Genomic DNA, 14030 nt, shown 5'->3' with positions numbered 1-14030 from the left:
CTATTAAAGGGGCTGCCACGCCACTGCTAACGTGAGCAGACGTCTGACGTGGAAACATATGACGAAGTTCAAAAGTAAAAATATAATAAAGAAAAACGAGGACAATATTTATTTTTTAGGTATATGGGGCTTCTATGGTAACGCATGATTATTAAGATATTTTCTGTATTTAGTAACATTTAACAAATACTGTACTGTAAACACACAGCTTTTGCTGCTCTAATTGACTTAACGCTGAAATCAATTATTGCTTACATTTAAATGAGTCTCGTCGTCATTCTGTCACCATGGCAACTTGAATTGGTTTAAACATCCACACAACTGTCTATAAAGTAATCAGTGCTGATCATCGCGCTACAAACTTCTGCACAAATCTCCCTTGGCAAAGTTTCAGCAGTTTGAGAAGTGTTTGAAGTTGTTGGTGATGACTCTGCGGCGCTCGAGAAGAACCAGGACGCGCCCCGGGCACCTGAAGGACTTCCTGCTGGAGCGCGTCTCTTCCTCTGAGGAGCCAGCAGCGGCGGCCAGGCCGGACACCTGCAGCTCGTCGGACACTTCCCTGGAGGAGAGGTACCTGAGGAACGCGGCTGTTCTTCCTGTCCTCCGTCCCGCAGCATCAGTCTCCTCCTCAGCGGGTGAGTGTCCACAGGAGGAGCCCCTCTCCATCCACGGTCGGAGTGTGCGGGACTTTCAGCAGATCTACTGCAGTGTGATGGGCTCCACCAAGAAGAGACGCGCTAGCCGATACAGTCTTCAGCAAGGACTCGAGATCAAGCAGCGGCTCTGGGAGAAGCTGGACCGGCCTGCACTGGAGGAGACCGAGCAACCAGATGGACGTGTGATCATCACGGAGAGCAGGTCCGAGTCCAGCGTCGCTCCTAGATTCAGGGTGGACATCAGCAGAGAGCCACTGCCCAAGGAGCCCCGGAGGAAGAAGCCCAGGCACTGAGCCATACTAGTGCCAGATGAAGGATCAAGGGCTCGTATGTACATACTGTATATATTGTATATAGTTATAGAATAAGTTTGCATGACATAAAATTTTACTTTTCATTCAAGTTTTATCACATTGCTGGATGTTTTGGTGACGGTCAGTGCTGCTGATATTCGGCTCTCAGGTTGTTGGGTTCTTTTGGATGGTTTGCTGGATGTTGACATGCGTTTAGCAAGGTTGTCTAGGCGGTTTCTTGCGTGTTGCTGGTCTCCTCTGAGTGGTTTTTGGTACATTAGTGGTTGTTAGTTGTTAGTGTTGGCTGTTGGGTTAGGGTAGGTTAGGGTCCCTCACACGGTTTGCAGCTTGACGTGCTGTGAGGGCTTGTGTGCATCAGTGATGCTGAGAGCTACGCCACTGGTACTTCACAGATACCGGTAGGGTCACCCATAGTGGACAGGTCTCAGCTGAGATGCCCGACCAAGACAAACCACCTGATTCTTGACAGCAGGAGATTGGCCTGATGCTCCAGACAGAAGATGCCACCTGAATGGCCGAAAGAAACTACAAAATCACACACACAAACACACACACACACACACACACACGCACGCACGCACGCACGCACGCACGCACGCACGCACACACACACACACACACACACACACACACACACATATAAATATATTTTATATATATATATATATATATATATATATATATATATATATATATATATATATATATATATATATATATATATATATAACAAGCCCTCACAGCATATATAACACACACATGTTCAAAAAATAATAACTAATTTATAAAATATTTTACATTTTTGGAAAAAAATAAACTTTTTAGTGTCTTAAAATGAGTCAACTTTCAGTAAAACACATGTATGAAATTTCATTATTTATTTGTTTATTTAACCAAACATGTAATACTTACGGCCCTGGGGAAAGTGACCTAATAAATTGATTTAATGCTATTTTTTGGCACAAATTTTATGTTAAATGTCATAAAACTGACTCAGAAATAACCACCGAAAGAAGATTTCAGTTCACTGTTGTTAAAAGTGAAAAGAAGTGAGCAGGTAAACATTTACAAAAATAGTCTACAATACAAATAAATTCATACAAATTTAAATGGCACAAAAGTGTGTAAATTTTGACTAAATTATTATCTGTGTGAACTATTCTTTTATTTCAAAGAATATAGTTTATTGTATTTTAATTGCATTTTAATATAAAAAATTTGATTTTTTTTTCAAATGAGAATAATCCTGAAAATAAGAATCTAAATCTTCCAGTAGGTGGTAGTAAAGTCTAATGAATGAGATGATTCGGTCAAACAACTGAATCATTCAAACAAAGAGATAAACTGCTGTCTGGACTCTTAAAAATATGCATTCATTGAGACACACTAAATATCTGATGTGACTATTAAGGTCATGTTTAATGCAATTCTCAGTACTTTTTCAAAAAAAGTTAATTTGATCTAATTTACAATAGGACTGCACAATATGTCGTTGTATCATCGATGTCGCAATGTGCGAGTCTGTAATAGTCAAAATGTATTTGGGATAATAGTTGACCAAACATTACAGTTAACAACATTCTGGAGTCATTCCAACTTTAAATCCTAAATGTTTATTTTTTGCATGTGTTTTTAAGGTCTGTGACTGTGTAAGCATTTCCAGCAAATTTAAGCCATTTGGACACAGCAAATTAAATGTGTACAGCTTAAAGATTAATTGTACATTATATAAATATTTACTTAATGAAAACGATACAGGATTATTATTATTATTATACGGTGGTGATTTAAATTGTGTTGCTGAATAATGTTTAACTGCCTAGACCACAGGTGTCAAACTCGGTTCCAAAAGGGCCGCAGCTCTGCACAGTTTAGTTCCAACCCTAATTAAACACACCTGATCAAACTAATTGAGTCCTTCAGGCTTGTTTGAAACCTACAGGTAATTGTGTTGGAGCAGGGTTGGAACTAAACTGTGCAGGGCTTCGGCCGTCCAGGAATTTAGTTTGACACCCCTGGCCTAGACAATCCTAAATGATTGTTGATTTGTATTTCTTGTATTAAATTTGCTTGAAGTATTTTTATTTGCTATATTACTACTACTATTAGTGAGGAGCGAGGCCAGAAATGTCAAAATAAGTGGAACTTGCTGAAATAGGATTGGGCCTTAGTGCCTACTCTTAAACTAAGTGTATAATAATTAGTTTCTTATATTTATAATAATTAATAATGTAGTCATTGATTTGACAAGTGACAATTTTGAGTATTAATCCTCATTTTTAAATGAATAAATTGCAAAATGTGCAGAGAATCTGAAATCATTCACTTTTTCATGAGGCAAGTAGAACACTAACCTTGTCATTCAGCAATAAACATATAAATATAAGTCAAAGTCAGCTTTATTGTCAATTTAACTACATGTACAGGAAACACAGAGAATCATATTGTGTTACTCTCAGACCCTAGATGCCTAACAAATAATATTAAAATGAATAGTAGAATTTTAAAAATAAATTACCATAAATTCATATGCACATATAATAGCATTTAAAAATGTAGGCAAAAATAAAAAATTGTAAACAATACATTTACACTTAAGTGCCCATATAAGCATTTTTAAACTGATTCTGATACTACTCTTCTGCAAATAAGATCAATAAATGTCCTGTTAAATCTTGCAGACTTTTGAACAAGATTACTACACTACAAAATTACCATGAAACTACCAAAATAAGGGATTTCATTAAATGCTGAAAACAAGTTAAACCAGATAAATATATTATCATTAGGGCTGTCAAATGATAAAAAAAATTAACGTAATTAATCACACTTTTTTTGTTATTAATTATGATTAATCACAAAATGGCATATTTATTACAGAAATGCATGGAAGTGCCATTTGAATTTCAAAACAATCAATGCCAATAACAAACAAAAGTGATTTCCATGTTGGATTCTAAGTGGACTGTGAATGAGAGTGAACTGCTGAACTTCAGTTAAAGTCTAAAGATTAAAAATGAAACAGCCGAAATCGCATCAAACTCTGGAGGAAACGCAAGATAGCCTGGTGATGCGACATTAATTGTTTTATACTAAAACCTTCCTTCTAAAAGTGTGTCCTTTCTCTTATCTAAATTTCTTTGCATGGTAAACAAACACAGGGCCAGAGTAAGCTTAACTGATGCTCTACACTGTAAAAAATATCCGTTATTTTAACGGTAAAAGTCTGTACAATATACAGTGAAAACCTGTTAAACGATTAACAGCTTATTTCAGTGTAAAATACGGAAAATAGCTGTAACAGATCTAACCTTCGTTTTCGAGAAACTAATCAGAGTGTCTAAAATCTAACCACACACCCTCATTCACTAGTCCCTAAATTAGTTGATTAGTTTAGTCCACTAGACAAAGTGAATGACCACAAATAAGTGAATTGATGAACACCTGCAGCTAACAAGCACAATCACTGAAGAAAAGAACAAGAAATAAAACTACAGACACAGCCTCGCACCAAACCAACTGAATTAAAACAGAGAATTAAACAACTCCATTAAATAACAGCATTAGCAGCTTCACTTATTACAGTTTGACTTCAGTTCTCTCATATCTGCAAGAATATTTGATAATGAACAGAGGTTTATAATTTTAATAAAAAATTTTTGATTTTGACCTCTCCATCATGGAGATCAGAGACTGCTTTAGTTGAGCTCTTGGACTGTTACTCTTATATCTTAATGTTTCTCTGGCTGTCAATTGTGTTTCTGAAACTCATCAGTTATAGCAAGAAATGTGAAGAAATTTTGATGTACTTATTGCAAATGAATTTCCTAAATCATAAAAAAGTTGCAAGTTATTCAATTAAATTTATGTGATGTTATTTGGGACAGTAGTACAGCTTCCAGAAGGATCACAAACAATTATGAAGGAATTGATAATTATTCTAGCTACTCATTTGCGACACACAGACATTAAGAATAAGGATATGAACCTCAACCATGGTTGCTAAAAAAAAAAAAAAAGCTGCTAAATTTATTCATTCCGCAATGCATGCTGGGTACCAGCACATTACAAAACTCCCAGCATGCATTGCAGCTTGAATAAATTTTGCAGCTTTATGCTCTTAAAATATCTTTCTTTGTTCTGGGTTGTTTTTTTATTTGATTTTGATTTTTTTGTTTTTCACCATTATTGAGATTCAAAGACTAATTGTTGATGTCTGTGTGTTTTTGAGTTCTGCCATAGTTGAAACATTCTTATTGTGAATGGTGTATTTAGACCTGTTAAACTGTCATTTATTGCTGAAGCTCCAGTGGTTTCACTTGCGTATAATTTTAAATTTTTACACCTAACATGATATTCAACAAGAAGACAAGGGGCTTGCTTTGATACGTTAATCTCATCAGACTTAATGTTATACTTTATTTTGCTTCCTCTTGCTATACAAATAAAGTTATTAACACAATTAGTCATAGCAACCGAAAAAATAAAAACCTTTTTTTTTTTTTTTTAATCAAGGAGTTGAAGATCCCAACTAAAGCAAACTCTGTCCTCCGTCATGGTGACTTCAAATGAACAACAAAAAATTCATTAAGAGCTTTTGTTCACATGACAGAAATAAAGTGAAAGGTCAGTAATAAGTGAAGCTCCTAATGTTTATGGAGTTGTTTATTGATCTCTGCTGAGATCTTGAGAAATTACTTTTTATTGTGTAATTTGTTTTATTTTTGTTAATTATTATTTTATTAAGAGTTTTATTCTCAGTTGATTTCATCTTTAATTTTGGCTGTAATTTGTGTTATTTGGTCTTGTTCTTTCTTTCAGTGATTCTGCTGTTAACAGATGTTCATCAATAATTCTCGATCCTCCTCTAATTAGTCACTTAATTATTTCATTAACTTTCTCACTGTCTGAGTGTTCAACCCTCTGTAGTAAGGACACTAGTGAGGATTTTGCTCGGGGATTTAAGGGGTTAAATGTGTTTGACAAAAAATTACAGACTGTGGAATGTATTTTTAACAGAAAAATTCTGTAAACTGAATTTACGAATGTAAAATGTTGAAAACAGTAGATTACTGGCAACCACAGCTGCCAGTATTTTTTTGTAAAATCAAGAAAAACAACAGCAAAATACTGTAAAACATTTTTGTGTCACCATTGTGGTGGATAGTAGTGTCTGTGTGCAAGTCCAAGATGAACTAAGAGAAACCTGATGGTATGCTGCATCTTCTTTTGTTTAAATGTAACTGTGTAGTTACTAATGCAGTGAAAATCTGTTCGTTAATTACAATCACACTTGAGTATAATAATGCATTTAATGACTTTACATTATTTAAAAAGTTTTTGTAGTGAACTGATGTACAATGGTTCTCAATATCAATATGCTCAGATATATTACTTAGACATTTGAAATATTGATTTTAATGCCAGTAAATTCCAATTAAAATGTAGTTGCTCTCTGCAAATATAAATAATTGACTCAAAGGTTTGTAAATTATCATTGCATCAGTTAATTAATACATTTTTCGTTTGTTAAAAATACAAAAATTTTCTGTAAAAACTATTTAATTAAAAAATTCTGTATTTTTTACAAAAAAGTTCTGGCAACCATAGCTGCCAGTATTTTTCCGTAAATTTTACAGATTTTTTTTTACAGTGTAGGCAAACTGCAACCGTGCTGCCCTCAACCCAAAAGTAACCAGTTTGCAGATGAATATAAGGACCGCCTAGGTCGCCTATATGCACCCTCCATCCCTAAACACACGTCGACTACTACAGGAAAGCAAAAAAAAACAAATAGCAACTGCGTTATTTTTTTTTTAAACGCGTTAAATATTTCTAATTAATCATGTGTATTAATGGGCTAATTTTGACAGCCCTAATTATTATAATACTCATTATTAATACTCATTTGTCTTTTTATAACTTATAATGTTCTTGACCAGCAGATCAGAATAGTCAGCTGGACAGCACTTAGTTTCATTTTAAAGCTGCTGCCTCAATCAAATCAAGTCAAAAACAAAAGCGCTCATCAGCATAAAGTGCAACAGTTGGACAGTTCCATTTTGTGCAATAGTAGGGGGACTTTAAATTTGATTGACAAACTTAGAATAACTAAAGGATGCTGTTAATCATCGACATTCAATATCATTCATATTCCACCATACATTCGTTACATGTTTTCAATAAAGAATTTTAAGCTTTCAAATATTTTTGTCTCACTGGGCCACCCTTAATCTGAGTGTGCCAGTGCCACCCTGGCCCTTATGTAGCCTCGCCACTGTTATTAGTTATTACTAAATAGTACTATTGACCTAGTTTTTATAGTCTTGGCTCTTCACCCTGAATAATTCCGCTTTTGTGTCTATCTTTGTGTGCAGGAGAAGCATTGGTGGAGGTGTTGGAGCTGGAGCTGGAGGCAGTGGAAGCACAGATCTGTGACCTCGAGATGAAGCGGGCATAGCTCTGGGAACAATGGGCCTCAATTGACGTCTCCCGGGCTGCTGCTCGCTTATCTGAGTTAAGTGTGTGATACAATCTCAACAATCCATCCGCCTCAACCCCTTGTGTTTCTCTGTCCAGGCCCAGCGCACCGGGGATGCAGCACACTCAGGTGTGGTTTACTCCAGCACAGGCCCCTAGGTGTAGCAGCGACACAACATGAGTCAGGACCTGGTGCAGGGGCTCTCCTCCGCTGCTGCCTCCGGTGTTCGAGATCTCCACAAAGAACCGATTTGCCCCCTCCACGAGATGGGACGCGGCGTCACAATCATTGGCAATTCCATCGTTCGTCACGTCCTCACTGCATCCATAAAGGTAACAATGTAAGCACCCACTGCTTTCCTGGTGCTCATGTTTAGGATGTTTCTTCTAAGGTACCTGCTATCCTGAGCTCTGGCAAAAGCATTGAAGCTGTCGTCCTACACATTGGGATGAACAAGATCCTGAAGATGCACTTCAGGAGCCTAATCGAGACGGTTCTACGCACCTCCCTCACCATGCAGATCATCTTTCTGGACCACTTCCTACTTACTGCTGAGGAAATTAAAGGTTCATTGGATGTGAATGAATGATTCGTGAATTGCTCTGAATGAATGGCTATTAACATGGTGTGAAAAACAGAAATCGCTCTTTGCTAATAACTGGAATCTTTTCTGGGAGCGTCCTAGGCTTTTCCGTGCTGATAGTCTGCACCCCAGCAGAGCAGGACAACATCTCCAGAATGCTTCATTCTGTCTGACTAGTAAGTGAAAATTCACATTTTAACCATAAAGACTCTTGCTCATCCCACTTAAATCATAGTAATGCATATCTGGCTATCTACATCTATATCTATATCAATATCTGGTATAATGAGATTAGGAAGTACATTTACTCTGTATTCTAGAAGCAATCAAAGAAGACTCAAACCAGAAAAACTGCTAAAAAATAGAATTTTTTTTTAAGTTTGGTCTTCTAAGCTTTTAATGAGCTTGATGTAGTAACTAGCAGTACAGATGCTGTCTTCACTAGCACACTAAATACTGTGGCACCCATTAAATTAAAAAAAGGCTAGAGAGAATAAAACTACACCATGGTATAACAGTCATACTCGCGTTCCCTTGAATGTAAGTGAAAAAAAAAAACAAAATAGCAAAAAACAAATTAGAGCTGTAGGAGGGCTCTAAAATCTTTCAGGGCTGAGCACCTCCACAAACTTATAGGGAATAACCTTAACAATCCTAGATATTTATTTAACACTATTGCTTAACTAACTAATAATCAGTCATTGTTGGTATAAAATGTCCCACAGCTAAATTAATAGTGATGACTTGAATTAGGGGTGATAAAATAAAAGATTTCAGACAGAAATAGAAGATGTTAAACTTTCTGCACTGCCTTATACTTCAGATTCAAAAAACATTACACTAAATCAAAATAATATAGAGCACTAGGAAGAGCTAGATAAACCTATACATGTCTAAACCAGCTACATGTATGTTAGACCCAAGTCCAGCATAATTACTGAAAGAGTTGCTACCTGTAGTAGGAGAACCTCTTCTTAACCTCATCAACTCATCTCTATCGTTAGGTCCTGTTCCAATTCCTTTCAAGCTAGCTGTTATTAGGCCTATTATTAAGAAACCCCAACTGGACCCCAGCAACTTAGCTAATTATAGACCTATTTCAAATCTTCCATTTATGTCTAAAATACTAGAACAAGCCGTTTCTGCCCAATTATTCTGCTATCTGCAGATGGACAAAGTTTTTGAAGTGCTTTAGGCCTCATCACAGTACAGAAACAGCGTTAGTGAAAATAACCAACAATTTACTTTTAGCTGCCCGATGCTGCATCTCATTACTAGTTTTACTTGATCTCAGGGCTGCATTTAACATCATCGATCACAATATCGTCATAGATTGCATAAAATCTACAGGTGTCCAGGGACAGGCTTTACGATGGTTTAAGTCAGTGGTCTCAAACTCAATTCCTAGAGGGCCACAGCTCTGCATAGTTTAGCTCCAACCATATTCAACTCAGAACTGCTTAAATAAATGGACAGCTTTCACAAGTCAGTCTAGTAAAGAATGGGGTACTCAAGGATCAGTTTTAGGCCCTTTGCTGTTTACAATATACATGCCAACCCTGGGAGACATTATTAGAAGACACTGGATCAGCTTTCACTGCTATGTAGATGATACTAAATTATATATTTCAACTAAACCTGATGAGATGTCTGAACTGTTTAAGCTAACTAAGTGTCTTAAAGATGTTAAAGACTGGATGACCAACAAAGTTAGCGTTACCTCTACTACAATAGATCTGGGTGTTATATTAGATAGCAACTTAACTTTTGAAAACCAAATCTCCCATGTCTTTTTTCATCTGAGAATTATTGCTAAGTTAAGAAGCATACTGTCCATTTCAGATGCAGAAAAGCTAGTTCATGCTTTTATGACTTCTAGGCTGTATAACTGTAATGCAGACATCCCAAGCCTCCCGGAAGTCACATAATGCATCACATAATCACATAATGGTAATATGCATGAATGTGCTTTATGCAGGTGAGTGGGCTTGACAGACACTCTCCTCTCTTAATGCACCAGGCATTTTGCTAGAAATACATGTATGCTTTATATGTTTGTTTTTATGTCTGTTCATATAACGTTTATGTATAGCACTTCATTTTCACATCGACATTAATATCTCTTGTTTAATACACTATGAAGAGCAGCTATGCTAATTATATTTTTTGTTCTCTTTTTCCTCCTGGGGTCACCCATCTCGAGAACTCTAGAGATCGTGCAGCGCCATTTATGGGATCCAAAACCTGTGAAGAGACAATGCCAACCATCAAGGACAGAACATACGAAGAGATGATGCCAACCATCACGGACTTTGAACAACACATACACTTAATACACAGATACACTTCATTAAACATGGACACATAGACATCACCTATAGCAGGGGTTCTCAACCTTTTTCACTTCGGGCCCCTCTTCTTTCTCCGATCAATTTTTGAAGGCCCACCTGTCTGACATTTTCTCAAAAATTTTTAACATTTTAAATTTTTTCATTTAAACTTTTATTTATTAACAAATAATATATTATATTATTTTAACAAATATATATTATACATTTGTTGTGCCTTCTATTATTTTTTATTATCAGCATTTTATATATATTTTCACATTTTCACAGTTTGTCTGATAATATTTTTTCTTCTGGAAAAAGTCATATTTGTTTTATTTTGGCTAGAATAAAATCAGTTTTTAATTTTTTAAACACCATTTTAAGAACAAAATTATTAGCCCCTTTAACCTACTTTTTTTCTCGATAGTCTACAGAACAAACCGTTGTACAATGACTTGCCTAATTACACTAACCCGCCAAGTTAACCTAATTAAGCTAGTTAAGCCTTTAAATGTCACTTTAAGCTGTATAGAAGTGTCTTGAAAAAATATCTAGTCAAATATTATTTACTGTCATCATGGCAAAGATAAAATAAATCAGTTCTTAGAAATCATTTATTAAAACTTATGTTTACAAATGCATTGAAAAAATGTGCTCTCTGTTAAACAGATATTGGGGAAAAACTAAACTGTATATTAAAAATAAATAAAATTAGATATATTATAGGTTGTATATAAAATTACATTTATTTATATATATAATTTTATAGACAACTAAACTTATAATATATATAATTTTATAGACAACTAAACTTATATATAATTTTATTTATGTATTAAAAAACACACAGATTCAAAGAGAACCACAAATCAACAGGGAGACTGCAAAAGAACAGCTTCTACTTTAAACTGGACAGACTGAAAATCTACTATTAAATATATCAAAACTATACAGACAAATGTAAAATAAAATTAAACACCCTAAATCTGTTGAAACGAGTCGATCTGATGGCAGTTGAGATTGCAGGATATTATTGGTCTGAAGCTCATGTCCAAGTTTATTTTACATTCTATGGTAGAAACATGCATTGAGCCTTGCTAGATCCTCCTGTGGTGCGCGTCTCTTATTAAACACTCACAGGACATTAATTTAGACAACTATGCAGATGTATTAAATAGTTCACAAAAAATACACAAAGAAAGACTTTCACTTTCACTTCACGCATAGTTTGGGATTAAACAGACATGCGTAAAGCAGTTACAGACGCGATTGAGCTGTTTTTGCGCTTGTTTTTAGTTTGAAGTGATCAATTAGAGAACAGGAGAAAGCGCATGACTTCCATCATTTTAATATAGCATACTATAATGAAATCCAAAAATTATAGTATAATATTGAGAGGTCATATCGTGACCTACCTGCAGGGTTGCTGAGGCCCACTAGTGGGCTGTGGCCCTTTGGTTGAGAATCCCTGACCTATATGCTATAATATTGCACGATAACTATGTCTGTATACAATAACATAAATTTAATTGTTACTTTGACTTAATCTGATTGTAATGCAGTAATGTGCACCTTTTGTAAAGCTGATTTGAAAATAATTATTGTAAAAAGTGCTGTACAAATAAACCTGACTTGAATTGAACAGTTGGTGAAGAGCTGTATACTTTGGGAAGTCCTGCTGCTGCTGCCGGGCTTCTAGAGCACCTGCAGGCCAGAGACTGGATCTCTTCTCACCTGCTCTGAACTCAACACTGATGCAGCACCAGGTGGGAACTTATTCACTGTCACTCAGTGCTTTTAAAAAAGCTTTTGGTTACCTTTGGATTAAGCCTGTTTCAAACATAGCCAACTAAAATGCCTTCATTGTAAAATTAAGTCAAAATTATTCACCCACCTGTAAATGTTTTTTTTCCCCACAGGATGTTTAACAGAAGATTTTTCACAGTATTTCCTATAATATTTTTTTCTTCTGGGTAAAGTCTTATTTGTTTTTTTTTTTTGTTTGTTTGTTTGTTTTTAGCTATAATAAAAGCAAGTTTTTAGTTCTGTTAAGTAATAAGTTATGCGGATATAAAGTGTAACATTCACTATATCAGTTAAAACATAAGGCTGTGGAAGATTTTTTCATCTATATTTGAAATTTTGTGTCATAAAAGTAATTTTAAACAAAAAGAAAACAATTTACTTGGGAATGGCTCATGTTTTCATTATTTTTTATTTATGACAATGTGAACTCAAATCTGACTTTATATCCCTTCAGTTACAGGCTTCAGGCATGAAATGTGTGAAAAAGGCTGAATAAAATGTAGAGATCAGTTTAAAATGAATAACAATAAGCTGTTTGTCTCTTCAGGCTGAGAATCATGAATAATGCTGCTGAAGATCAACAGGTTTCTCTTACTTGTCGAATGTCTTCTTTCAGGTAATGATCCTGCTGTTTCCATCATTCAGCATGTTTAGTGAGATCCAGAAGTAGATTCTGTTGTTTTGTCATTGCAGATTGTGGAGGAAGCTCCTACAAGAAGCTTGAGTTTGATCCAGAATGGCTGGCCATCTTGAAAGCGACAGACAACCTTCAAAAACCATCCGCCAGTTTCTGGAACCCTCTGTTGGACAACACAGCAGACACAAAACACATAACAACGATTTACTGATAGCTTTCTGATACTACTGTACCCTTTTCACAAGCCTGACGTGTTTAGCTGTCTTCGGCATCTGAAATCCTTAAAAATTTTTAACGTTTTGTTTTTAAAAAAAAAACAAATGAACATTTATATGTGTTTATGAATGTATCATATCATCTTGCTTTGAATTACAAAAAATGAATTATCGCTTGTGCAATGTGTTTCCAATGCAGCGTCTACGAGGCTGAGAGTAAAATGAACGTTATTCTCTCCTCTGGCTGCTGTCATCAGTCCCACACTAGTTTTTTTCCTTTTCTGAAAGTCTTTATAACACCATTGTGGAGTTTGTCTTTTATTATTTTATTAAGTTATTTGTTGTACTCACTCTCCCATTCACTGCGCCCTAAGTTTTCACTACTATGACGACAGAAATGTGAAAAGGGTCTATTGACAACTTTGGCTTAAAAGAATAGTTCACCCGAAAAGGAAAATTACCCCAACATTTACTCCATCATACAGTATACCCTCAAGTCAGACTCAGGTCAGGTGTATAAATGTTTATGGGGGGATTTTTATTTTTGGGTGACATATTTGTTTAACTCGTTCATCCCAGTAGATGTAACATTTACATGACATGCGCAATAAAATAAGGTCAAATTACTGTATTCATCTGAACTGAGGTCACGATAGTCAGTACTTTACACATGAATTCATTTCTATTTCTAAGTAGTTTAGCATCCTGTTCTTCTTCTTTCAGGTGGGACTGCAGTCCTTCAGACAGACCTCTACATCCTGGTGGGCAGAGCGGACAGGCTTACAGGGAGAAGATTTTCAGCTTTCTTTGATAACTAGAAATTTCAGAAGAACTGCATTTATCAGAATTAAACATGCAAGACATTTTAAAGGACTTTATCGTCACATTTGCTCAAGTTAAAATATCCTTGTTAAATAAAACTGTTCATTTAAAAAAAGAAAGAAAAAAGTCAATAATTCTGCTTGCTCCAAGCTGTTTAATATTGTAATATAATGCTACAAAAGCTTT

The 14030-nt window shown here is 35.5% G+C and overlaps 1 protein-coding gene across 6 annotated transcripts; it reads left to right on the top strand.

Moving 5' to 3' along the window:
- The first annotated feature begins 253 nt into the window (after positions 1 to 253).
- Positions 254 to 13892, top strand: LOC147843239 (uncharacterized). Of its 6 annotated transcripts, XR_015496384.1 has the most exons (4): positions 254 to 983; positions 12010 to 12130; positions 12718 to 12786; positions 12864 to 13892. XR_015496384.1 is itself a non-coding variant. In XM_087262048.1 (2 exons), the coding sequence occupies exon 1, from the start codon at positions 425 to 427 to the stop codon at positions 947 to 949; it is 525 nt and encodes a 174-aa protein (XP_087118174.1). In that variant the 5' UTR covers positions 285 to 424; the 3' UTR covers positions 950 to 983; positions 7348 to 8581. The 6 variants fall into 6 exon arrangements, 2 of the variants coding, with proteins under 2 accessions (XP_087118174.1, XP_087118175.1); XR_015496385.1 differs by lacking the exon at positions 12010 to 12130 and having other exon boundaries at positions 271 to 983; XR_015496386.1 differs by lacking the exons at positions 12010 to 12130; positions 12718 to 12786; positions 12864 to 13892 and adding exons at positions 7348 to 7783; positions 7843 to 8581 and having other exon boundaries at positions 298 to 983.
- Positions 13893 to 14030: the final 138 nt, after the last annotated feature.

This window comes from Danio rerio, chromosome 7 (assembly GCF_052040795.2).
Source record: "Danio rerio strain M-AB ecotype USA chromosome 7, GRCz13ab, whole genome shotgun sequence".
NCBI lineage: Eukaryota > Metazoa > Chordata > Actinopteri > Cypriniformes > Danionidae > Danio > Danio rerio.
Note: the sequence above shows the minus strand (reverse complement) of the source record. Positions and strands in the feature narration are given on the sequence as shown.

Coding starts and splice junctions, on each gene's coding strand:
- LOC147843239 (XM_087262048.1), top strand. CDS start 425: ATGACTCTGCGGCGCTCGAGAAGAACCAGGACGCGCCCCGGGCACCTG.